At 53.1% G+C, this 27694-nt stretch overlaps 1 protein-coding gene across 1 annotated transcript in view; it reads right to left on the bottom strand.

The window, feature by feature from the left end:
- Lgr6 (leucine rich repeat containing G protein-coupled receptor 6) overlaps positions 1 to 27036 on the bottom strand; it is a 109578-nt gene extending 82542 nt beyond the window's left edge. Inside the window, exon 1 of the mRNA XM_051204065.1 lies at positions 26823 to 27036. Coding sequence (XP_051060022.1) covers positions 26823 to 27034 — 212 coding nt within the window. The 5' untranslated portion in view covers positions 27035 to 27036. The remainder of the gene's footprint in view (positions 1 to 26822) is intronic.
- Between the last annotated feature and the right edge of the window lie 658 nt (positions 27037 to 27694).

Below are 27694 nucleotides of genomic sequence, written 5' to 3' on the forward strand. Positions count from 1 at the left end.
TCATCCAAGATCTGGACCTTCCCGAATGGCCTATGTCATCTACCATCTGGATCTTCCCGAATGGCCTATGTCATCCACCATCTGGACCTTCCCGAATGGCCTATGTCATCTACCATCTGGATCTTCCTGAATGGCCTACGTCATCTACCATCTGGATCATCCTGATGGCCTATGTCACCCAAGATCTGGACCTTCCCGAATGGCCTATGTCATCTACCATCTGGATCATCCTGATGGCCTATGTCATCCAGAAGACCTTGTGTTGCTACTCAAATGCCCGGCACACACAAGACCGTCACATAATCATATCAGCATTACTGAAGACACACCTTAATACCAGGCACCGACTAGCCTTTATCCACATAATCTCATTTAACCCTTACCATAATCCCGGGAGAGCTGCTGTTTTTATATTCGGGAAAACAAAACAGGGCTAAGGCTGACAATCTGGGTCCATTCTCTGAAAGCCACGTGGTGGCAGAAGGAGAGAACCAATCCCCGAACTCAGTTCTGTGATCCCCAGACAAGCCCCTCCTCCAACGCACACAGAATTTTAAAATTTAAAATTAAAAAAAAAAAACAAATAAAAGAGGATTGAGTAGAGTCGGAAAGCCCACAAATCAAAATCAAATGTCTCCTCTAGTTACCCATCCTGACCACCATGACCCTGCATTTCCTCATCCATTAAAAAAAAAAAAAAGGATGAATAGGTCTTTGTGAGGATTAAGTGAGCTAATGTTTACTGACTGCCTGGTAAATAGTACATACTTAATAACTATTTGCCTTCTTCCTTCCACCTTCCCCTTGGTACCTGGTGTGCAAGAATCTCAGCTCTACAGATCTGCAAGTGTGAAGGGCCAGCGGCGTGATGTGTGGGGACTGCCCAATTTCAACATTTTCGGTGTCTGAGGTTACAGGCACATGCCTGACACATTTAGGTTCCATCCTGTCTCCCCGCAGAGGCAGACCAGGTGGCCGAGCAGCATGGGTCCTTGTGTGACTTCCAGCTTTTCCCAGAAGTACAATTCACCCTCAAACTTCCCAGCTTCCACGCGCCCAGAAACATGCTTTCTTTCCAGGCATGCTCAGAGAGGCAGGCTGGGAATGGTGGGGAACACGTGTGGAGAGAGCCCAGCTCTGGTCTATAAAAAGACTGTTTAGTCTCAAATGTTTTATCTTTGATAAGGCTTGAGCTCTGGCTCCGTGTCTTCCAAGGAAGGAAGACATTCCATGCAGGGTAAAGCCAGGGAAACTGGCATGCACAACATAGGCTGCTCTTGCCTGGACTCCCTCCCTGCGGGGCTAGAATGGGCTCAGTGGAGGCTGCGGTTGGCACAGGGGTCCCCGTGAAGACAGGGGCCTGTGGAATTAAGAGGGTTCCTTGGTGGTTGTCAGTCAGGGTCCCACCCTCATGACGCCCGGCTAAAGCAATGCTCACACCCAGGCTGCCATTCTGATTGTACCTGAATTCCTTGCCCTCGAATCCCAGACCTGGCTCATCCTCAGTAAGGAGGAGGTACAAGGTACCACACACACACACACACACACACACACACACACACACACACACACACACAAAACGATTACCTCTAAATATTTACCCTGTGCATTTCTGGATGTGTTCTGACAGGCAGAGGAGCAGGAGTTCAAGGAGTATGCAGGGCTTGTGACTCAGGCCTCATCACTCAGCTGTCCCCCCGGGGGCCGCACTCAGAGGCTCTGAAGCAGCTCCATGCCCCCACCCACTCCCTCTACCTCACCACCAAGGCCAGCCAGCGGCTTCATTGTTCTCCTCCGGGGAGGAGGGGGCTGCACCCACCCCACCCCCCTCCCCACATCCTGCCCCAGACAAGCACCCAGCCCAGCTGCTGTAGAGGGGCCAGGTGGGGTTGGAGGTGGATTTCAAATGGTGTCTAGCAGGGCAGCCCCTTTCAAACTGGCTCTCACTAAAGGGAAAGGGGAGAAGCTGGTGCCAAGAGAAGGGGGGGCGTGAGAGGAGGGTAAGGATTGGAGGAGGGAGGCCAAGCAGAGAATCCAAAGCCTGGACCCCCCACACCCACACCCACACCCAAGGGTGGCGCTGGGACCCCTCAGGGAGCAGAGGGAATAGAGACACTCCCAGAACAGAGGTTGTCCTTTGACCCATGACTGTCCTAGGAGACGGATGTGATTGTCTGTGTGGTTTTGAGGCACATGTATGTCTGCATGTGCCTTCCTATATTGCCCTTCAGAGCCGGGACATCCATGTGTCTCACAGGCAGGTACTTCCTCATTCCGGCAGTTTGCATGCTGGAGCTATAACTTTTCAGAGTTACAAAGTATCCTGGAGCGGCTACATATAAGGAAGGCAGAGGCTCTTTGGGAGAAGACTGAGGTCTTTCCCTCAGTGTCGGGTAGACTTCCTTCCGCTGTGTGACCCTGGACAGGCCTGACTCCTTTCCTGCCTCTGCTGACCCTTCAGTCTGTTTCCTTGTCCATGTAGACATGGTGTTGAGTGATGCTGTTTGCGAATCTAGCTAATCTGTGACTGAACAAACGCTGCTGTACCACTGTGAACATGAACATCACCTGTAAACATCATCTTATGAACACACCACATCACACAGTATAATCACCACACATCACATTGCATGCTACACCACACCCATGAGCATGACTACACGCCCTACACATACCACACACACTACATTACACACATAACATATGACACACACCACATACTACACACACATCACATACAACACACACATCACATACAACACACACCACATACTATACACACTACATTATACACATCACACATGACACACACCACATACTACACACACTACATTATACACACCACACATGACACACACCACATACTACACACACATCACATACAACACACACCACATACTACACACACATCACATACTACACATTACTACACATACCACATACTACACACATATCACATACTATACACACACATCACATACTACACAAACATCACATACTACACACACGTCACATACTATACACACATCACATACTACACACACCACACACTACACACATATCACAAATACACATACCACATACTACACACACATCACATACTACACACACATCACATACTACACACACCACATACTACACATACATCACATACTACATACACCACATACTACACACACATCCCATACTACACACACACCACATACTACACACACCATTTACTACACACACATCACATACTACACACACCACATACAACACACATATCACATACCGCATCACCACATAGCACACCACATGTACATACACAACATATATACCATACTATACACACATACACAAAACATACATGGACAATACATACAAATACATACCATACTCATGCATGTCACACACACAACACAAATACATCATAGCACATATAACACAACACACACACACACTCAGCTCTCCAGGGCTAAGTTCAGGGCATGGGGTCTATTCAGTTGTGTGGGACCCCACACTCCACAGTACCCAGGCTTAATTATCTACTGCTGCCATTATGAAATTCTTAATAATTTTTGGACACCAAAGTTTTGTTTTGAGCCGAGCTCACTACTGTTGTCATTGACAGCCAAGAGGGTGTGGTGGGCAGCTGTCAGTAGGCCTTGGGACACCCAGAGGGGCCATGTGTCCTCTCGACTGGACGCAGCACGGTGTGGTGGGAGGGAAATGGAGGGTGTTGATGGGAGAGGCTGCTGAAGTGAAGGGTGTGGCGCTATGAGAAGGGGTAGCCCTGGGCACAGGAAGTGGAAGCTTCTGGCGGCACATTAGGAAAATGTTCTCAGAGGTTTACCCTGTGAGGCAACCAGGCCACCCAAGGAAGCTGGGTGAGGGGGTGTCGCCACGGAGACAGGGAACGGGCTTGATAAGAGGGAGGGTGCTGGGAGCAGTAGAACCATGCTGGAGAGGGTGGGCACCCGGAGACGCTCCTCTAGGATCTGGCTGAGACCCAAGGACCCATGAAGAGTGATCTGTTTGACTTTTCACTATGGGAGGAAAGACAGGTGGCCCAAGCTGCGGATTCTGCGGGGGGGGGGGGCAGAGGAAAGGAGACCCACACTGGAGAAGAGGCTGGCGACAGACACCCCTTTTTCTACTTCTGGGCTAAGGACTCAGGTTGTCTATCTGCACAGTTAGTTATGTTGGATTATTTTTATTGCACATATTTAAGGTATGCAACTTGCTTATTTGATACTCATTTGCACTGTGAATTAACTTACAACAGTCAAACTAATTAACATAGCATATCCTCCTCAGCCACTGTCTGTGTGACTGTGTGAAAGAGAGTGTGCGTGAGTGTCGTGTGTGAGTGGAGTGTCTGTATGTGTGAGTGTGGGTCCACTTGTGTGTCTGTGTGTGTATCGTGTGAGTGTGTCTGTGTACGTGAGTGTCATGTGAGTGTGAGTGGAGTGTCTGTATGTGTGAGTGTGGGCCCACTTGTGTGTCTGTGTGTGTGAGTGTCGTGTGAGTGAGTGTGAGCGTGTCTTGTGAGTGTGAGTGAGAGTATCTGTGTGTGAGTGTGTGTGTATGTGAGTGCTGTGTGTATGTATGTGTGCATGTGTGGTGTGTGTGTGTGAGAGGGAGAGAGAGAAACAGACCCTGCCCTTGGGAAAGGGCCTTTAGCCTGGTGAGAACCCATCCCCTGCCATGACTGTGTCCCTGGCAGAGCTTGGCCAGGGGTGTCCCTGTGGTACTTTGTTCACAGTCACTCAGTGAGCGTGTACTAACATCATAGCCGCCTTTAGCACCGCCTCAGCCACTGAATGACAGTGACCCTGTTACTTTCTATCTCTAAGCTCCCATTCTCTCGCCTGTAAAATGGGATAACAATGGTATTAATTCTCACCTAACGAGAGTTATGGTATGAAGCTGTCAGAGTTCACAGTGTCACAGTGCTTAAAGAATATGACTTCATTAATGTCATAGTTATTGAACTCAACTATAATTATTAATACGCAATGACACATACTTCTTTTGGAGAATAGGGTTTTGATATGTGGCCATACTGGTCTTGAACTTGTAATCTTCCTGCCTGGCATCTTGTGTGTTTAGATTAGAGACGAGTACCAACTCATCCAGCTTTACTACACAAAGCTGGATACAGCACCTGCCTAATATGCTAAAGAACTTAGGACCCACCTGCAGAAGAATAAATAAATAATGAACACAGTAAATTAAGACTAAAAATGGCATTACCTGTATCTGCAGAGTGCCCCCCTCCCCAACACACCCTGAAGAGATCTAAATCCCAGAAAGACCTCAGGCTTTCCAGCGTGGCCTCCTCTGTGGAGGCTATTTCCTCAGATGACACCTCTTATCGGAGGGAACTTGGACACTATCTTCTTGGAAATCCCAAACACATAAGATGACACCGAGTTCTCTTGGATTTTTGCAGTTTTCATAAATCTCCTAACAAGGGCATTGCCTCCCTCTGGGAAAGGGCATCTCCCTGTCCGAATAACAGCACAAGCCGTTCTCTTGGGCTTTTTGGAAAACCCTTTGTGAGCAACAATGCCGTGTTTTTAAATAAAGGCCTATTGCCTTGGCTTGGTCATTTCTTGGCTCCCTCTCTGGTGACAGAATGTCTCCCCTGTCTGCCTAAAAGTGGCAGGAGGGCTCTTGATGGGGGGAGCCAGAAGCGGCAGGGAGCAGAAGGGAGCGGCTGGAGGGGAAGCAGGGTTGGGGCATTTGTGAAGAAGGGGGCTCTGGGGAGTCAGACCGTACCAAGGAGAAGCTGCAAACCCAAAGCATCGGCAGGTGGCCCAATTAATTAAGGTGGAGCCAGGATACAGGCAAGGGGAGGGGGCATCACTAAAATTCAGGTGCGATGGAAGCACATGCTTGTGCCCATGTGCATACACTCACGTGTGTGTGCACACACAACTTTGTGAGTGTGTTTAAAAGGCCATGGAACTGGCCAGGCGTTGGTGGTGCCCGCCTTCAATCCCAGCACTCCAGAGGCAGAGGCAGGTGGATCTCTGTGAGTTTGAGGCCAGCCTGGTCTATAGAGTGAGTTCCAGGAACAGGCTCCAAAACCACAGAGAAACCCTGTCTCGGAAAACAAACAAACGAACGTGAAGCCTGGAGAATGTAACATCACCAGCACTTTTGTGGGTCTCCTCAAAGTCTGCTGGCACAGATAGGAAGCCAAGGACAGAAGAGACCTGGGCAGCACCCTCCCTCTCAAAGTTGCGTGGTCTGGGCACCACCATGCCCAGCCTCCCCCTCTTTCTTATGGAAAGGGTTTTTGTTGGTTTTCTTTCTGCCAGACATCGTAGTGCACTGCTGTAGTTCCAGGACTCGGGAGTCAGAAGTAAGAGGCCTGGGAGTTTGAGGCTAGCCTGAACTACATACAGAGTGAGTTCCAGGACAGCCTGAGCTACATGGCAGTTCCCTGAACAGGAAAGAGATACCACATCACAGCGGCAGCAAGTTGGGGGCCTGGGCACCGGACAAGGAGGTAGTGGCTGCTCCTACCCCTCAGTACCACACGGGAATCTCTGGGAGGAGCCCGGCCCATGGAGCTGAGTCATCCCAGCAGTGCTCCATGGGGCAGCTAAGCTAGAGCCTCCGATTCTAGACAGGCAGAAGTGACCCAGGACATTGATTGCAAGGTGTGACCCCTGCCCTCTACCCCTTGCTATGCATGGCTCTTAGAGAGGCAGAGGCAGCGGCACCCGAGTCAGGTGACCGTCCTTAGGAGCAAAGCGTGGTCCAAGGATTGCACAGAGCTTACGGGCTGCCCTCTTGGCTCCTTCCCCCTTGCCAGATCTAGAGCACACTGTCAGCATGTGTCATTCTGCGGGTTAGCAGTGACCCTGCCCCTGCAGCCTGACTGACCTCTTCCTGACCCGATGACTCAATGGTAACCGCTTAGGAGAGGCCTGGCAGGTGGCAAACCAACACACATCACCTGTGTGTCTCACTGCCTGCCTCCACCGGCCCAGACCCCTAGTCGAGTGGCTTACCCGCGCAGCTCTGCTGTCTTCTCAATAAACACTTAAGTGGCTGCAACATTCAGGCACCTGGCTCCGTGATGAAACCACAAAGTCCAACAACTTGTGTTCCCTGACCTTAAAGACCCAAGTCTACGGGAGACGGTGACAACAGAGTAGACTGGACTTAGACTGGAACTTTAGAGTCCTAGGGCCCTCTCAGACTAATCCCTGCGGCTTTGAGTCTGGTCCCTGAGGCTTAAGTCACATGGTCAGGCCACAGGACCCTGTCCTTGATTAGGAGCTGTCATCCTCTAGCCTCGGATGGATGATACACTCCTGGGGCTGCTCTCCCGGAACAGTCTGGGAGCTCCAGCACAGGTCCCAATTCTCTGTCTCACACACACACACACACCCCAGTTTCGAGGCCCATTTTCTTCTTTTTATGTTTTATTTTTATTTATGCGCATGTACCTATGCGCGGGTGAGTGTGGGGGAGGGGCGCTTGTGCAGGGTGCCCTCAGAGGTCAGAGGAAGGACTGTTACAGGCAGTTATGAGACTCACAGTGTTGGGGCTGGATACTGATCCCAGGTCCTCGGGAAGAGTAGCAAGCACTCCTAACCGATGGGGCATTTTCTAGCCCCACAATAGCCAAGGCTGTGCCTCTGAGGAATTACCCACAGAGTCAGTCCTGCAGACCTAGGTCTCCTGCAACTTGCCAGCTTCGCTTCTAGCCCTCACTTTGGACTCTAGCCCCGGCTCCGAGGCCATCGTGTCTCTGTGATGAGGTGCTTTGCGCGGGTGTAAAATCTAACTGCCCTTCCATACCCCTTAGATAGAGCGATCCACATCAGGGTGGACCAGACAGCTCTTCTAGAAGAACTGCCCGGGCTCCTCTGCCCTTACCACGGGATTCTGGGATTCCCATACTAGAGCTGACCAAAGAGCCTGCCGCAGGCAGCAGCAGCAGCGAGGGCCGGGTCCCCGCTCAGCTCGGACCTGTTTATTCCTGGGTTCTTTATCTCTGGGAGACACAAGGCCGGTGCGGTGCGCCTGGCTGGAGGACTGGTGAAGGGCCTCGACCTTATGGTCTGTGCCCGCACAAACTGAGCCCCGCCCCAACCTGGGACCAGAGGGGTGGGAGGCGGAGCCAAGGCGGGTTAGTGGGGAGTTTGGGGGGAACTCTGGCCTGGCTGCACCTGGAAAGCCAGCCCGGACGCCTGCCCGAACAGCAGCACCTGCCCGAACAGCAGCACCAACCCCCTCCTGGGCGCACCAGCCTCGGGTGTTCAAACCGGGTCTCAATCCGACCGGAGTTCCCGGTGACGGCTGCCTGTGCGGTCCACCTCTCCTTGCCTCAGCCTCCCCTCTTCCTTCCTTCCCACCCACAGAGCTGGCACCTTCTAGGTCTCATTTAGTTAGACCTGCTTTTTTTTTTTTTTTAAACGGGCAAGGGGATGAACACTGTCCCCGCGGGGGAGGTGGGGGGAGAAAGGAAGGAAGGAAGGAAGGAAGGAAGGAAGGAAGGAAGGAAGGAAGGAAGGAAGAGAAAACGGGTGGTGGGATGGAGGCTGGGACACGCCACCCGGCCTCCTGGTCACGCAGTCCCGCAGCGCGAGCCCACGCGGTTCCGTTCTGTTGCGCGCGGGCGCACCTGGATACAAGGACATCCAGGGGGCGCCACCCACACCGTGCACCTCGGGGTTCCTTTCCCCGGCAGCTTGTGGAGCTTTCTGGAGCTCCGCACCCTTCCCGCCCCCAACCCCACCCACATGCGCGGACCGCGCTGTGGCCCCGCCCCTAGGGCCCCGCCCGCCACCGGGCGGCTCGGGTGCTCTGAGCTCCATCCAGTCCCCGACGCCTTCTGTGCGCCACCCCTGCCCATCCGGCCCACGCCGATCCCCTCTGGTCCGGTTGCCTCCGCCTGCGCGGCCTTCCCTGTAAACCCTTTTCCTCAACCCTTTACCTATTTGGTTCATCACGACTGCAGAAAGACTAGATAGAGGCAAGGGCCCGGGTTCAAAGCTCCTGCCCCGCAAGAAGCCTTTCTTGCCATTGAGCCCCACTCGCTCGCTCACGCGGCAGTCGGACTAGCGTTCTCGGTGACTCTGCTGTCGCGGAGCCACTGCGTGGCCTGGCGCCAACCCTGAACAGTGGTTTGACGGCCGTAAGGGTACTTACGCTCTATGTGCCTCAGTTTCTGGGTCTAGGGAAGGTTGTATGAAAGTGAACTGTTGTGGGGCGCGTGAGGGTAAGAACTCTGCTCGCCAGCGGGCATTCCTCCCTTCAGGAGCGTTCTCCCCCCCCCCAACACCTCCACCAGAGAGAAGCCGCGCGGAGATGGAAAGATGGCGAGGGAGGGCGTTCTGGGTCAGCCCTGCCCTTGGGAGGCACCAGCAGGCCGCTTCTTACGGCGGCAGTGCCTCCTGCCTCGCCCCGATCTTCTCTTCCTTTGATCTTCTGATCTCTGGCCAGGGTCTCCCAGCCAAAGGCATTCCTGCCTTCCAGCCTCCTCCAAGGAAAGGCAAAGGGCTGGGCTCACTCCATGCCCCGCCCGCCCGTCCTTCTCCCCCCCCCCAGCCCACACCCCGCTTCCACGCTGTGTGGATCGGGTCCACCTGCGGTGGCATGGGGGTGAGGGTGGTTTGGGGAAGAAGGGATAGTAAGAAAGGCTGGCTCTGGGAGCTACTCCAGGCTCAGCACCTTAGCTGGACCAGATCCCTGTGGAAAGGTACCCAGGGTCAAGGTCTTTGTTCTCAGTGTCCTGGCATGTAAATCCCTTGTTGAGTACACAGGAAGCGTGAGCGCCTGGTATGAAAAGGAGAAAGGAGGGCTCCAGGTCCTCAGGAACTCTGGGTCTGAGGGAACTGCAAATCCACTCTGGACAGAGCACAGAACACTGGCACTAGGGGACTCTCAAGAACCTGTGCATCAAGGTACCATCAGAGAGGGCTTCGTGGAGGAAGCCGGGTCTGGGAGCATAACGCCCCATCCGTAAATGCCCAGGCCTAGGGCTCACCTAGGGAAAAGTTAAAGTGTGTAGGAGGAGCACGGGGAATAGTGAGGTGGATAAGTACACACACACACACACACACACACACACACACACCCCACAACTGTGTGCCTGCCTGGGAACTGTGAATATATTGCTGGCGGGGGGGGGGGGTTCTTTTAAGATATTTTGAAGTGACAGGTTTGAGAAGATAAACCCATCCTGGACCCTCCAGGAGGGCTCAGAAACTGTTGATACTTCCCCCTTAATATACAAAGATTATACATGCCAAAAAAGGCAAGGTGACATTGTAGTGATGTGGCCACTAAATGAATAAATAAATAAAGCAGAAATCCAGCCCAGTGATGGTGGCACATGCCTTTAATCCCAGCCGGCACTCGGGGTGGGGGTGGGGGTGTATCTCTTTGAGTCTGAGGCCAGCCAGGTCTACAAAGTGAAAAAAGAGAAGAAAATCAAAAATCCTCCCCCACCCAGAAGAGGTGTGATAGCCTTCCGGCTCAAGAGCTGAAAGAATAATTTCTGTTTTAGGCCACCAGGTCTGTAGCGGCGTGCACCATCCTTCACCGTAAGATCCTCCTGCCCTCTCCCTCTGCTAACCCCCATCATTACCCTGTCATACTTTCCATCTGCAATAGTCACTCCACCTCTTGAGACATGTCCTGGGTCTACTCTGACCCAGCAACTCCCGTCCTGGGCATCCAACCAACAGAAATGCATCTGTGTGCTCATTAAACATCCATACAGAACAACTCTTAGCAGCGATAGTCGGAACAGCCCAAACTGGGGAGTGCCCAACACCATCCCCAGCAGAATGGACAAACTGTGCTCTGTTTGAACCTGTGAATACCACACAGCCATGAGGCTGAGCAAATGAAGATGAGCGGCCATAGGCAGGAATCGCAAACACGCTGAGGGAAAGAAGCCAGATTCAACAAAACTCCCCTCTCCATAAAGCTTAAAGACAACACTCAAATCGCTTTCTAGCTGCCTCTGTGGCTAGATGGTGTCCAGAAAAGGACATGGGAGTTGAGGATTTCCACAAAGGTGGTGACGTTCTGTTTCTCTGAGTGCTGGTTACTCAGTGTATTCACTGACAAAAATGTATGAAGCTCTCAACCCATGCTACATGCCTTTTCTGCAGTGTGTATTGTACTGAAAAGCTACGGAGCTGTTTATTTTTGCAGTACTGAGGATGCAGGCCATGGCCTTGAACATGCTAGACCAACGCCTACCGATGAACTATCTAGAAGTTAGTTTTTAATTCTTTGTTTATTTGAGCCGAGCATGGAGGCACAGGCATGTTTGGCCAGTATTTGGGAGGTGATGGCAAGAGAATCTGGAGTTTAAGGTCATCTTTGCCCAAATAGTGAATTTGAGGTCAACCTGGCTACAGGAGACCCTCTCTAAAATCACAAAATTGGGCCAGGGAGATGGCTCAGATCTAAAATGTTTGCCATAGAAACATGAGGATCTGAGTTCTGATCCCCAACACTGACATTTAAAAAAAAAATCAGGTGCATCTCAAAAGCACTGGGTATTGCTTCAAAGGACTGGGTTCAGATAGCAACACCCACATGGATGTTCACCGGCCAGCCTCAATTCCAGTCCTTCTATCGTACTCCTTGGGTACCAGACACACACGTGCTGCCCGTACATACATGTAGTATGACATTCATACACACAAAATAAAGTAAACAAATAATTTTAAATAAAGTGGTGAGCAATTGATGAAGGTGTCCTACATTGACCTCTGGCCATTACATGTACACAAGTACACACACACACACCCCTAAAATTTAAAACTATGGAAGTCTTCTGGGAGGGCCTGGAAAGATGGCTCAGCGGTCAAGAGCATTTGCTATTCTGGCAGAAGACAAAGAACCAACAGCCACACCAGGTGGCTCAAACCCCCTATGACTCCAGCTCCAGGGGATCAGATGCCCCCTTCTGGACTCTCCAGGTACCTACACATTCTGTGGCATAAACACACATACACAGGAATAAAAATAAATCTCTTAAAAAATAAAAAGAAGTAAAAGTCTCCAATAAATTTCAGGCTGACAAAGGGTCCCCTCTATACCAACAGTAACTTGTGGGTACTTCTTAGGGTTAGCCCACTGAGCTGTCTTTTCTGAGTATGCCTTGCACCTTTAACTCTGGCACACAGCAGCCCATGAGAGTCATTGGTATGGCTAAGGGCATCGGTATCTCCTGATCTCCCTCTCAGGGCTCCCTGGCATCAGGTCCAGCTCCCTGGACCCTCACAGCATCCCATGAAATGCAGCCCTCCTTCCCAATGCCCCACCCCATGGTGCCTCATGACCAGCCTGTGCATACCTCCTGCCTGGTGTTTTAAACGCTTAGGATGGCATTTCCTGACCCACCAGCCTGGGGTCTCTTTTAACACAGAATGCACCTCTTACTCATCCCGGGGCCTTCAGAGACTCCGCAAATGTCAGGCACACCCTTGGGATTCAAGCGCCCACCACCTTGAGCCCTGGGAACCTCCTGCCCTATCCAGCCTAGGGGCAGGCACGAATCTTTGTTCATCTTAGCCTGTTTAGAACAGGGTGGAAATTTTCAAAAGAAGTCGTCCTTTAAACATAAAAAATAAAGGGAATGAATAGGAAAGGCCAAAGCCTCCGAGTGAAAGGCTTTATTGAACAGATGTCTCACTCTAATGAAACCCAAGCCTGGCCATGAGCTGGCTGGCTGGCAGCTTAAGAGACTCCCCTCTGCGGCTCTGTCCTCACCGCAGCCGTCTGGGTCGGATGCCACACCTCAAGCTCCTGCCCACAGTGGAGCCAGGTTAGTGTCACCACCTGTCTGGAGAGAGCTCCCTCGATCCCCACCCTGTCTCTCCAGAGTCCATCTGCTCCAGCCTGAGCTGGTTCCTGCTCTGTGGCTCCTGGCATCTGGCCCTCCGTGTATTCATTCCTTCCTCCATTCATTATTTACCTCTTCATTCACCCCAGCAATACTCCTGAACCCCGGCATGCAGTGAGGCTGGTGCCTTTACTGGGGAGACCTTTGGTGCACTGGTGGCCAGGGCTGTGCTCCCGGAGCTCTCACCATAGTTTGAGAAACAGACAAGCATACCCCAAAGAGCCCAGGTAAGAGTCCCAGGGTAGGATGCAGAGGGGGGTCTTTACAGAGCGGAGGACTAGGGGCAGTTTTCTGGAGGTATCTGCATCTCAGGCAACTCGGCACACCTGGGATCATCTGGCGCTTTCTGGCCACCTCCAGAGCCTGCCACATCTGCAGGCTTCTTGTCTGAACCTGCTTCTCAGCCATGGTCTTGCAGTAACTCAACAGCGATGTCCACAGGGCTCTTCCTTACAATCCTGGTCATGAACTAATGACACCTCACCTAAGCACAAGGAGCTAGGAGAGACAGAGTCTCTCTCTGGGACCTGGAGTTGCCAATTAGGTTTGGCTCTCTGTCCAAGAAATCCAGGAATCCACTTGTCCCGGCCTCCCCAAAACTGAGATTATGAGGGAATGTCACCACAACTGGCTCTTTTAAAAATGTACATGCTGAGGACCCAACTCGGGTGCCCGTGTTTATACAGCCAGCATTTTACCAACCGCACCATCTCTCCAGCTCCTGACATTGGCTTCTAGCTTCGGTACACACATCATACACATGTGTATGAGTGTACACACATCCACCCATACGTGCACACACACATGTGAGGTGCAGGGGTCATGGTGGCACCCTCCTGCAGTCCCAGTACGGGGGAGGCTGGAGCTGAAGGATTGCTGAATCCAGCCTGCGACACTATTTGAAAACAAATAAATAAATAAAAAGGACTATGGATGGTTTCTGGCGTTTTCCAAGCCGATTCCACACTAGATGGGTAAGAGCCTGGAGTTTTCCATCTCTTTCCACCCAGCTCTTCTTAAGTCATTGTAATGTCAGGTGTATCGTGTGGTGGTGACTTCCTTTGACTTCAGACTTTCTTTTCCAGTTTTTAAATATTTTTTCAACACCTTTCACCCTAAGATTGACGCTGCAGTGTGTTAATCCCTCATGCCTAAGTGAAGTTCCTGGCTGAGGGTCCTGGAAGAGGCTAAGACCCTGACTCATTCCCACTCACCCACTCTGTCCTTTACATGCGCTGAGGCTTTTGTGTAAGCCACCACCTGCGCAAGCTGCAGCCCCATGGCGGGTGTTCTGCAGGGATGTGAGCAGAGTCTTGTATCAAAATGGAGAGGTCCTTTGGCTCCTCAGCAGCAGCAGGCAGACTCTGGCCGATGCCTGCGTCATGCGTGTGGCGGCTCTGAAAGCTTCTCTATACCAAGTGACCTTCCTCCTAGACAAAGTGAGTCCTTCCATCTCTCTGCTGCCTTTGGAACTAACAGCGGGAGCTGGCTATTGCCTCTCTCCTGGACTAATAGAGGAAAGAAACTGGCGGCAGAGGATAAACTTGGGGAAAGGGTCATCGCAGCTGGAGGGGGGGGGGAACTAGGAAGAACTCCCCAGCTTATCCCCGAAGTCAAATACCTAAGCAAGTGTGTGTGGATGATGGAGGCGGTTAATCTGCCCATCTGTAGCGTCCAGCTCCGTCTGGGCCAGAGGCCAGAGCAAAGCAACAAGAGGGTGGATTCTTCAAGCCCAGCCCTAGAAATCCTAAATGCTCCTCTGTAGCTACACTCGCTACCCTCTCCCCACCATCTGAGGCCCCAGGGACCGCTGTCTATCAACACCAAGCATCCAGGGTTGGCCAGATGTTTCCCAGTGCTAAGCAGGTGGCAATGGCAAATGCCAGCCCAGAGCCTCTCATTCCAGCTCTTCAGAGAAAAACAGAGTCAGGGGAGCTGCAACCATAGAGGAGGTGCCTGCTGCTCCCTCATCCCTCCACACTGCCAAGAACACTGCAGCGGGAGAGGCCCAGTGGAAAGCGGGGTGAGCTGGCAAGGCTGGATGGGCAGCCAGATAGGAGGGCTTTCCACAGGTGCGAGTCCAGGAGGTACCTTCCTCCCAAGATGGACTAGGGAATGTCTATTACACAGTGCAACCCCTATCCAAGAGGATCTATTTCATGGTGCTCCCCTGCGAGTGCCTAAGAGCTCATACAATACCAACGTCTATATACTGTATAAGTATTTTCTCCTCTACATTGTGAATAAATTAAACATAGTAGGATGCTATCAACTGTAACAAATAATAAAATAAAATGATTATAACAATCTGCTATAATAAAAATTAAGTGAATGTGAGTACATTCTCTCTCTTTAAAATAATTATAAAAAATAAAAAATAAATAGTTTATTACATCAGGCATGGTGACACACACTTTTAATCCCAGCACTCAGGAGGCAGAGTCAGGTAGATCTCTGTGAGCTCAAGGGCAGCCTGGTCTACAGAGTGAGTTCCATGACAGCCAGGGCTACACAGAGAAACCCTGACTCAAAAAAACCAAAAGCAAAATAAAACTAGTTTATTTTATATATATATATATATATATATATATATATATATATTTTTTTTTTTTTTTTTTAATTAGAAGGAAGTGTTTTGCAGCTTGTCTTTGGCATACCCCAACATGCCGGTTTACCTACCCTTGCACTTTGGTCCATCTTGAAAATAAATGAAGGGTTGCCTAAGTCCACACCCCACACTGCAGTCGCTGACAGTTGAACTGAGCACAGAAGGCCACTGCGTGAGTAGCGAGAAAGTAGCATGCACGGCATGGAGACCCTGGACATGGGGCGGTTGTGAGCTCTGCTGACAGCATGAGGCTCCCTCGAGCTACTGAGGGCACCGCGAAAGCAACGTTTATCAGACCTCGTGTGGCCACGGATAACTGAAGCTACAGAAAGTAGAACCTTTAATAAGAAAGGACCGCTAAACCGAGAACTCACACCACGCCACTGTCTAGCTCGGCTGTGCCTGATACTAAGTACACACTCGGTAAATATTAGTCGGCTGAAGCTGATGTGATAACTGCCAATACTCACTCACCGGTTATGTTATATGAGTTCAAGTAGTCCTCACAACTCCAATGAGGTGGGTGTCACTATTGCACTAACGGGCAAGACAAGTCTTTTCCTGAGTACTGAGCCGGGATCTGAACCCAGGCACTGACTGCAGGGTTGGTGCCCTTGACCACTCTGATGTACTAGGATGGAGTTTGCCATGCAGGATGCTGACAACACACACCCCACCCTCACATTTAGCAAACGCCTTTCCATCAGAGCCCTGTCTCAGTTGGACTGTGGTGTGCCCCTGTGCCCACCTCAGTATAACACATGCCATAGCCCTGGCCCTCTGCAGATGCCATTCATAAACCAAAGATCACTTGGGATGCCCAGACTTTCTCTAACCCTAGGCCCCTCAGGTGCTTCTGGACAGAGGCTCACTTTTCTATCCCCTCTCTCTGGCATCCCACAGAAGGATGTCCCTCCCCTCTTCCCATCCCCCAGCCAAGGGGTCACCATCTTGGCTGTGGGAAAGCAATGTGCCTATTGTCTTACAAGTCATGGGGCATCTGTTATGTTGTTATAATTGTCCTGTTTTATTTTATTATACTGTTGGTGATATCTTCCAGTACTTAATTAATACATTACAATTTGTCATGGGTACGTAGAGGTGCGGAGTGTATCGCATTTGGTACTATCTGAATTTGGTACTACTGGGGAGTCTTGGGATGCGTCTCTCTTGGGTAAAGAGGACCACTATATGTAATAGACAGTCCCAGGACTGTCTATCCAGGCAGTTCCCGGTCCATAGGAGGAATAACACTCAGGAACAGACAAACATATGACTATCCTCGCTCTACAAACCAGAGTGTGGGGTTCTGGTCCTAAGAGCAGAGATGGCTGCATACTTGGCGGGATCCAGTGCAAAACAAAAAATATAAATCCCTTCATTTCAAAGCCATCACTTTCATAAGGCACCAGTAGTTCACTAACCCACTTTCGGGACCTTCAAAGCACCGGGCCCTACTCAGCGCATAGGTAACAAGAGTATGAAGGGGTCAAGGCCAAGGGACTTGGGCCAAGCCACACGGCTGGCTGGCGCTACATCCAGGTAACCCTGGATGTTGAAGGTAGCTGACTCCACCCTCCAGTTCTCTGGGGTCCTGACAACCTATGTGTTCTCAGGTAAGCAGGGTGGGAGCCTGTCCCAATTCTTCTTGCTTTTGTCCCAGACAATAGTTTGCCTTTCTTTCCTGTCTCCTCCCAGCCTCCTAACCTGCTCTGTTTCCCGCAATGGCACAGGATTTGTTTACAACCCTTCCTGACTCAACCCTTACAACACCAGACACTTGATCTAGCCTTCCCATCCTCAAACACCTGCACTGCCCCAGATCTGGTGCTGTGGACTGCCTATGGCCCTGTCCGGAGTACCCCCTGGCAGGTACTCGAGCATAGACCCTCCCTGCAGAAGGTCCCCAGTCTAAGGGAAAGGAGTGGTCAGGACTTCAGAGTTCCCTCATTCTGAATCTGATGGGGGCAGGGGGGAAGCCCCATCAGAGAATCAGAGAGACAGACACATTCCACACAGAGGGTTTGTAATACTACATAATATATTCTCATGGGAAATAAAATCACATTCCCTGTGTGAAAAGCACTTCCCTTAGGCAGGATCTCACTTCCTAAAAAATCATCAGGGGAGACTTATACTACCTGGCAAATGAGTGTTAGCATAGATTGTCTACTCTAGGGCATGTGGTTTTTCTCTCCCCCACAACTGCCTCTCCAGGGATTCCCACATAAGGCATCTGTTAGTTCAGCAGAACTGTCCACCTATGCCCCGCCTGCCTGCCTGCCTGCCTGCCTGCCTGCCTGCCTGCCTGCCTGCCTGCCTGCCTGCCTGCCTGCCTGCCTGCCTGCCTGCCTGCCTCCCTCCCTGCCTGCCTGCCTGCCTGCCTGTCTACTGCCTGCCTGCCTGCCTGCCTGCCTGCCTGCCTGTCTACTGCCTGCCTGCCTGCCTGCCTGCCTGCCTGCCTGCCTGCCTGCCTGCCTGCCTGCTTGCCTGTCTACTGCCTGCCTGCCTGCCTGCCTGCCTGTCTACTGCCTGCCTGCCTGCCTGCCTGCCTGCCTGCCTGTCTACTGCCTGCCTGCCTGCCTACCTGCCTGCCTGCCTGCCTGCCTGCCTGCCTGCCTGCCTACTGCCTGCCCGCTCTCTGCATTTGGTTATCTGGCCCTGCCTCCTGAACTTCTCACTTCCCACAAGGTGCTTGCTTGTGTGATTTCTGTGCTTGTCTTATCACGCCCCCCCCCCTTGAGCCTCCCATCTACGTCTGCAATGGGAATGAGTGAATGAGTGAGTATTTGCTCCCATGACAGTCTTGAGTTCAAGTACCCATCACTGGCCATTAACAAGGGACAAGGGGAACTGCATGAGTTAGGGTGAGAGGTGTCACCGGAATCCACAGGCTACCAGGCCCCAGCCTCCCCACACCAGGCAAGGGAACATGGAGCAAGCTGGGGGTGGGGGCTGGGCACCTAGCAGAAAGAAAGCCCAGTGGGCAACCTGGTAAGGCTTCTTCCTCTAGGACTTGTTAAGAGCCTCTTAGCAGCAGCCACTTCAAGCCTGCTTCCCAGGAGCCAGGAGTAACAGGTGGGGGGCTACCCAAACCCCAAGTCGCACTGGAGCTGGAGTCACCCTTGGTGTGTTGGGGCTGGGCCTCTGCCTTCCCTTTGCAGAGAGCCCAGAGAGCTACTGGTTTGGGATGAGAGTGGAGATGGCGTCTCCGCCACCACAGTCCCTCTCTCCTTCCCGCGCATTAGCCCTTGGCCTTGGCCTTGGCCTTGACACTGGTGTGATGGGAGTCGCTCAGCACCTTCCTGCCTTCCTGCCACCTGCCTTAGCCTGGACACTTCCTCAGGGACATTCCTTCTCCAACACCCCTGACGGCAAAAGGGATGGGGATGAGAGGCAGGAAGAGAGGGTAGAGGAACTGTGTTCATACCAGGCTCGATTTCCTCCAAGTGCCTCTCTCTCCCAAGGGAAGACCAGAATCCCTACTGACAGAGCTGCCTTGTGCCAGCCATGGTGGTTTGCCAGGCACTGTGCCAAATGACAAATGTCTGTCTCAGAGCTCTGTGTGACTGTCTCCATTTCGGAGCTATGGAAACAGGCTGACAGGGTAAAGAAACACTGGCACAGTAGGCGTGGGACCAAGCACCCATGAGGCTAACTCTCATCATACTCCCAACTCAGCCTCATGGGTGCCCACGTCTACAGTACCAGACCTGTGGCCTTTGTGCCCGTTTTTAAAGGCCGCAGGTACAGGAGAGATGAGCCAGTGGTTAAGGGCACTGCCTGCTCTTCCAGAGTTCCCAGGTCCCACTTCCAGTGTACACCTGGTGGCTTACAATTGTCTGTGACTCTAGTCCCAGGGAATGCAATGCCTTTTTGTGGCACCAGGAACGCATATAGTACACAGATATGCACGCAAGCAAAGCACAAAACACCTTAAAAAATAAATTAAATTTAAAAGCCAAAAACTAGGAATGTAGCTCGGTGGTACTCACCTAGAATATGCAAAGCCCTAGACCCAATCCCTGGTGAGTGTACACACACATACACACACACACACACAGGTGTGCACACACAAATACACATATGCACACACATATATATGCATGCGCACACACAATGCACGCACAAACACACACATGTGCACACACAAATACACACAGGCATGCAGGAATACACACACATACACTTGCGCACACACACGCATGCACACACACACACACACACACACGAGCTCTTTCCTCTACAGCAATGGTTCCAGATGTGCCAGATGTTGCCTGGGGTTGACAATGCCTGAGCCCTGAGAAGAACAACTGATAGACACCAGCTGAACACCTCAAATTGTGTTGTGTGTTTTGTGGGTGTCCCAAGGGAAAGGAAAAGAGCCCTGCTCTGGGACCTCCTAGCTCAGAGAAAGACGCAGGAAGAGCAATTGAGAATGCGTAAGGAGGTACCAGTGTGTGCTAGGTATAACGAAGAGTCCACGTAACCCCAGCCTTCAAGGGGGCTGATACAAGAGGGTTGTGAGTTTGAGGCCAGCCTGGACCAGATGGCAAAACTTGGTCTCAAAAATAAAACAAAAAGATTGGATATTCTCCTGGGACCCGAGGCTGTCTCTTCTCTTACAAAGTCTTCTGCCTGCAGATAAAACTCTTCCGATCTTGTCCTGGGTTTCCCTCGCAACACCATGCCTCTCTCTGAGCACCTGTCGGCTCACCATCACTGCTCTGAGGATGCTCCCTGGACCATCTGGTCCATAAGTCCACTTTTCATGGACACTTGGCCCGTTTCCCTTAATCACATCACCATTAGCCACACTGCCTCACAGACAACTCAGCACACAGTAGGTCTCTGACAACTCAAGGATGAAGTCTACTCCATCGATGGTCTCACCCTCCCCGGCTCCTTAGCTGTGCTGAACCCCGACACCTTCCTGACATGGGATTTGGGAGGCTGCCCAGCCTGGGATGCTACCATGCTCAGAATCCAGCCGGTCCCTTTGGAGCCCAGAGCCCTGCCGAGCTGACCTCCAGTTGGTGAGAAGGACTGTTCCAATGAAAGTCCCGCATCAGGGACCTTGGACTCGAAAACCCTCATTTTCCTCAACCACAGATGGGCCTCACAGGAGCCCCTCCGTCACAGGATCTACAGGAGTTGCTTCAGATAAAGGACTTGAAGGCAGCTCTTACCGCCTAGCCAGGAAGTGTCAGCGGTTGATATGGTGGATTGAGGGGTGGTGAGGCATCTCTGGGACCATCAGGGGCCATCCTGGCTGGGCCCCAAACATGGGCTTCCTGATGAACTAGTGTACCTCTGGGGTAAGGTCACAATCAAAGGAATGTCAAACATAACCAGTAAGTCATTCCCTCTGTACCTAGGAGTAGACCGGAGTGGCAGAAAGCCGGACATAGTGTTGCCGTGGCCTCTGACCCTGATACTGGGCAAACGCCCCTTGGAGGTCTCTGGGGGGGGAGGTGGGGGACAGGTCCTGGCAGCTGAGAAAGGGCTGGGAAGGGACACAAAGGAAACCTCTCCTCTGGAAGTACCTTGTCTTTGAGTGGCCGGCCCAGCCCCCACCTGCTCTGGCATAGCTCCGGGGGCTCAGTGCCAAGCCCTGAGCTTCCCCCCCCCATGTCCTTCTACCGCTTCCAAAATAACTCCGCTCACTGCCCAAGTTTGGCTTCTCGGCTGTTTTTCTCCTCCTGGGACCTGTTCTCCCATGTCTGGAGGGCAGCAGGAGAGTCCTGACTTATTGTTAGAAACAGGAGAGTCCCGACTTATTGTTAGAAATGGGGGATCACCTTTTCCTTAGTTACAACAAAGGGGCTCCCACAATTCTGAGAGCACCCAAGTCAGTAAGTCCATTCCGTTTGGCTAACAGAAGTTATTTCCAGTAAAGGGAGGGGTGGCAGCTTTCCTCCACCTCCTACTCTTGCACCTCCCCAAGGTGACCAAAGTCCCGGGAGGACTCTTTGTCCTTGGCCCTGTTCCCAGTAGAACCAGTTACTGGCCTAAGGTCACCCAGTCCAACATGGATGAGCAAGGAGGAGGCCCCTCGGTACCCTTGCAGGCACACAGGGACCAAGCCTGGGCCCCAGCACCCAACCACTTCTCAGGCCATGCCTGAGAAAATGCATTCCAACTGGGAGGAGAAGCCGGCCCTCCAGGCAGCCTGACCTTCCCGTCTGGAGAGCCTCCCGTCAGGCAGTGACCCTCCAGGCTGTGCAGCCTCACTTCCTCCATCACCCGGCCCAGAGCCCAGCAGCAGCCTGGCTCCTTGGAAGGCTGTTTTCCTGAAGGTAGGTACAGGGGTGTTACTAAAGGAAGAAGGTGATGGGAAGGAGGAGCCCTCTGAAGAGCCCCAAAAGACGAAGCTCCTGGATCACACACACACACACACACACACACACACACACACACACACACACACGCCTTCTGGACCTCTTGGGGCACTTGTAGTTGAAAGTGCTGAGGGAAACGAAAACATGGCACCCAGGCAATGCTCTTTAAGTGTCAGTACTATGAAAAGGAGCCACACATGCCATGCTTCCCAGTCCCCTTTGCTCCCCCGGACCTCCCTTCTAGATAGGCACAAGTAGTGTTTCCATTTTAGCTTAAGAAATTGAAACTTTGGGCCTAGGGTGAGACACCGCCCCCATGCCGGAGTTGCCCCTGGCAATCTCCAGAGCCTGGCGTCCTACCAATACCTAGCTAGTGGCACCCATATGGACACCTTCTCCCATGCCCTATTCATCATCTGTCAGTCGTGGGCCCGGGCCAGTGCAGGAAGTAAGCTGTGGCACAAGGGACCATCCACAGTGGGAACCCTCGGGAGGGGGAAGGTGGTGGTGCTGGGTGGGCTGGGGGCCAACTCCCTCTGAGCCAGGCTTTCTTCTCTTACAGCACCCCACCCAGCCGCACCCATGCCCGCTGCTGCCAGAGCCCAGAGGTTTCCTTTTCTTTTTGCCTAAGGCTGTCTCCTGCCTTCCCTTTGAACTGGGGTGTCGGCTCTCCCGTACAGCCACTCTCCCCCAGCAACCCCCCAGGCTCCTTCCACAAGGAGGGGGGCCCTGGGGACCCCACTTCCTGGAATTACTCCACCCCTCCCCCACACACACACACCAGCCCTCCCTGTCCCACACCGGCGGGGTTCCATACCTATCCTTTTCTGCTTGCAGCAGAAATGTAGGGCACAGAGATCCAGAGAACCCCCAGGACTTAGCTGGGGTCTCCCACCCACAGAGGGACTCAGGGCTAGAACTCGAATACTGTGCTTCACAGCAGAAGTATGATGTCTCAGAGTCTGCTAGGGAGGTAGTGGAGGCTGGACCAGGAAGGGAGCCGCCGAGGTGAGGAAGACAGCGCACAGAGTGATGCCCACATACACCCGCCCCAGGGCCAGTGTTCCCTGACTGGCCTTCTGCTTCCTCATCTGACAGTCCTCTGGGAACTCGGCGGAGCAAGCAGGAGAGCAGGCTAGCCCCCCTCCCCCGGTCACTCTCCTCCCATTGCGTGAAGACTCTACTGGCTGGTAAAGGTGTTCTGGACCCCCAGGGTAGCTACCATTGCCTGCTTGGCAGTGTGCTCTCCTGCCACAGCCCCCAACACACAGAGAGGCAAGCAGGGCGTTGGGGGCACACTTTAGTCCCAGCACTCGGGAGGCAGAGGCAGGTGGATCTCTGTGAGTTCGAGGCCAGCCTGGTCTGCAGAGCAAGTTCTAGGACAGGGTCCAAAGCCACAGGGAAACCCTGTCTCAAACAAACAAACAAACAAAACATACACAGACTTGCCCTACAACTGCTTCTCCTCTTTGCAATGCTAGCCCAGGGTCTCCTCCTCCAGGAAGCCTTCCAACACAACTACCTCCTGACTCTGGCTCCATAATGCCAACACACGAACATTGCTCTTTCTGCCTTCCACCCTTTACCAAACCCTCTGCAGACACTGCCTCAGTGAATCCACACAGCAGCCACTTGAATCGGGCATTCGCTTCATTTATAGATGAGGAAACCAAGTATCTGAGCAGTTTGCCCAGGTTCAGCCAGCATGGCCTTTTACAGCAATCCTCAACCCTCCCCCCACCCCGCCTCAAGACAGGGTTTCCCTGTGTAGCTTTGGAGGCTGTCCTGGAACTAGCTCTTATAGACCAGGCTGGCCTCAAACTCACAGAGATCCGCCTGCCTCTGCCTCCCGAGTGTTGGGACTAAAGGCGTGTGCCACCACTGCCCAGCCTGTTCTCTTCTTCTGCTTCTCTGTCTCCATCTGTTTGGTTACCCTGGGCAATGATGAGGGATGCTAATTACCCTGAATTACACACAGGTGAGTGTACACGTGCAAAGAAGCATGCTCACGAGCACTCAAACTCACCTGACCTTTCACACAAACCCCGCTGGTTATCACCGCCTGGCACAGAGTCAAAGTCCTGGCAGTAGCACAGGGACACCTGCCACTCACAACACCACTGCAGTGTCCCAGGGTCAGTGGCTTCTTCCTTCCATCCCTTTCCATAAGGGGCCTCCCCCCAGGGACACACAAATTTCACTGAGCCTTGGCCCAGTGAGGGGGGGGAGCCCTTTAGAGACACTTGAAGAGCTGTGTATAAATGGGTGACTCCTAACCTTGATCAAACAGGGCTGGCACTGGGCCCCAGAGTGCTCATGGGTTGTGGACTTGTATTTCAAATACATAGAAATAAAGGAGTTCTGGTGTCCTCTGAAACTGGAATGGAGGGAGGTGGACGAAGCCGTTTGTGACAAGTGTAGCCTAGGAAGGAGCCTTACTATTCCGGGGTGGGAAGCAGATGTCAAGTAATTTGTACTGAGATTCTGTCAAGGAAGCCACAAGAGGGACCGCCAGTGTCTTCTATGACCCACAGGCAGGGTCCTCAGGTTGCCAGGAGGGGAAGGGGCCCCCAGACCCCCTTGGCTCCTCAAGGTCCATCTCTTGCTACCTTTACAGAACTGGGGGGGGGTCTCAGAACAATAGTATGTTTGATACACAGTCATGAAGACCTGATTCCTAACCCCAGAAGCCATGAAAGACAGTGGGCACGGTGGTGTGCACGTGTAATTCCAGAATAGGGTGATGCATTCAGTTAGATCCCTGGGACTCCCAGGACAGCCAGCCTAGATCCCTCAGTGAGCTCCAGATTAGTAAAATCCTTCCTCCAAAAGACATGCAGATCACTTCTGGGAATCCAAGCATGAGGTTGGCACACACACACACACACACACACACGCGCGCGCGCACACATGCACACACACGCACGCACAAGCATACACACACACGCATGCACGCACAAGCACACACACACAGTGACGTAAAATGCCCTTGCAGCTCTCCTGAGAAGGCGAGCACACACACATACACACACACACACACACGCACACATGCACACACACGCATGCACGCACAAGCACACACACACAGTGATGTAAAATGCTCTTGCAGCTCTCCTGAGAAGGCAAGCACACACATACACACACACACACACACGCACACATGCACACACACGCACGCACAAGCATACACACACACGCATGCACGCACAAGCACACACACACAGTGACGTAAAATGCCCTTGCAGCTCTCCTGAGAAGGCAAAGAAGGAAGGATTCGCCTAGATCTGAGCCACCTGTGGACAGCCGCTGCCCCTCCTCCTCCGTCACCCACCTGGGACCCCTGCAAAGCCAAGGCCAGAGGGACTGTCCTCTCCACCTCCCTCCACCACCGCAGACACTGCTGCACAATTCCCTACACCACCCCAGAACCCATGCCCAGCCCTCCCTTCTGCCCTCAGAGACACTCTTGAGCCTTATCTTGAGTCTTAGAAGAAAAGGCTTTCCTCGACACCTAAGAGGGCTCAGGAAGAGCTCAGAAACCCTCTCCTCCTCCACCCCAAAGATGCCTTGCATCAGAGGGCGCTGGGTCGGAGTGCCAGGGAGCTGTCAGCCTGGGTGGTGGGACACTTGGATCCCCAAAGTGAAGCTCTTTACCTCTGTCCCCAAGTCCTGCCAGAATAGATCCACAGATTATTCTAGAATGTCCTGAGGGCTGAGAAAAGTAGGTGGTCTGACCTGCCATGCTCTGGAAGGTCCTGTATCCTCTGCCCTTTACCAAAGGCAAGAGCCTTCTCTTCTGCTGTCCCCAAAGAAGACTCAATAGACTTTATTTCTAAACTTGTTCTAGCCATCTGTCCCATCTTCCAACGAAACAATCTCATAGATCCCTAGTGCATAAAACTGCCAGACACAGGACTTCTGGGGGTGTAGGAGGGTGGGCCAGAGCCCCATAAGGGGCCCCATTAGAGGCTCTAAATGAGGGTCACACACACACACTCACTAGGACACTGCCCCCTCAGTGCATCCTGGCCCCCTGCTGAGTCTTTTGGGACAAGCCCAACTCCCTCTTCCTGAGGTACTAGGACCTCAAAGTGGAGACAGCCTCTCCCAGGCCTGGGGGAGCCCTGGGATCCTACCCAGATTTTTCCACCTGCTAGCTGCCTTCTGAGGAAAAGCCGAGAAAGCCAGAGGTTTCCTCTTCCCGGAGCAGGAGAGGGAGCCAGGTGGTCTGGGATGTGCCCATCCCCTCCTGCTCAGGTAGTGAGCAGTTATAGCCTCTGGCTGTCTGGTTCTGGGACAGCTACCCCCAGTAGGGTCCCCTTCCTGCCCCACCTCACCCCAACTCAGACTCTAAAAATGGCTCTCTGGTTTTCAGTCTGGGAGTCTGCCCACAAATTAGTGTCTCTAACACAGCCTCCTGGGACGTGACTTCAGGGAGGCCTGGGGAGGGGGCAGAAGACCTCCACACAAAAAGATAGGGCGGGCAGAATCCCTTTCTAAAGAGAGTGAGTGGCAGGGACCCCTCACCAAGGCCCCCTGCCTCCTCCGAGGGACAGTTCTGCTTCTTGCTGTGGTAGAGGAATCTGTTCCCTCTCTCCTGGGGACACACTCCCCTCACCTCACACCAGGGCGGTAACGTATGCCTTCATCAACCCTCCTGGACACTGTTCTGCTGGGGAAGACAGGGAAAGAACGGGCTCCCCAGCCTCGCGTTCCCCCATTTTCTTGCTCAGGGTTCATACCCCCCACTTTCCAGGCCTGGGCTCCCACGCTGAGTCTATGAGGATGGGGAGCACCTGGGAAAGAGGGGGGAGGCCCAGGCTCACTCCCTGCCTCGCCCTTAGTTTCCTAAGGACCCTCCTCTGCCCCCTGGCCCCTCAGTCTTAGACTGGGAAGGGGAAGAGCCTTCCTAGGATGCTCATGTCCCAGAGCACCAAACGGTGTTTGTGGGGCAGGCAGCCATGACGCAGAGCAGGACGAGCAGGTGAGTACTCACAGGTAAGCAGTCAGGGGGTCCAGGTCCCCCGGCACCACCGAGAGCCCGAGCTCGGAGCAGTCAGCTGACAGCATGATGCCATCCTCCTGGCAATGGCAGGGAGCCGGGCAGGCAGGGCGCCCCGGGCCAGGCTGGGGGTCGCTGCCTGCGAGCGCCGAAGCGCGCAGCACCGCGCAGAGCCACAGCGTTAGGAGCCCGGGCGTGCGGTGCATCTCGGCGGCGCGGCGGGCAGTGGGGGCACCTGGCGGGCGCTCGGGCGGGCGGGTGCACACGGCAGGGAGCTCGCCGCTCACCTCCTGGTCCCCGGGCGGGCCCGAGGGCTGCGCCGTCGGTGGGGACCGCCCCCCCCCCCCGCTCTACTTGGCTTGGGCGCGGCGGCAACAGCGGGCGGCGGGACGGGACGGTGCAGTCAGAGAGGGGCAGGCATTGTTGAGTGATCTTCGTTATTCAGTTTCACAGGCTGGGCTTGGCAAGGGAGGGAGACACGGGGAGGGTGGGGTGGGGTGGGAGGAGTCAAGGAAACTTTCTACGCTGTGACTCGCCCCCCTTCCTTCCTTCTCAGCTGGCAGGAATCTCATCCAGGGGGCTGGGGAGAGATAAGAAAGCAAAGAAACTCAAAGCCCGGGCCGGCCAGCACATCGGAGAGACCTCCAGTTGTCTTGGAAAGGGTGCCCCGAAGCACCCAGGCCCAACTGTGGGGTCGAATTCCCCTTGACTTTGGGAACAGCCACGGGCTCTCAAGGGACCAGAGAAGGCAATCAGGGGGGAAAAAAAAAAGTTAAGAGGTCCGCAGACGCCGGTCCCACGTCCAGATTTTACGCTGAAGGGAAGAAGGACCCGAGAGAAACAGATGTTCAAGGTCACACGACTGA

Source organism: Phodopus roborovskii, unplaced genomic scaffold (assembly GCF_943737965.1).
Source record: "Phodopus roborovskii unplaced genomic scaffold, PHOROB, whole genome shotgun sequence".
Taxonomy (NCBI): Eukaryota; Metazoa; Chordata; class Mammalia; order Rodentia; family Cricetidae; genus Phodopus; species Phodopus roborovskii.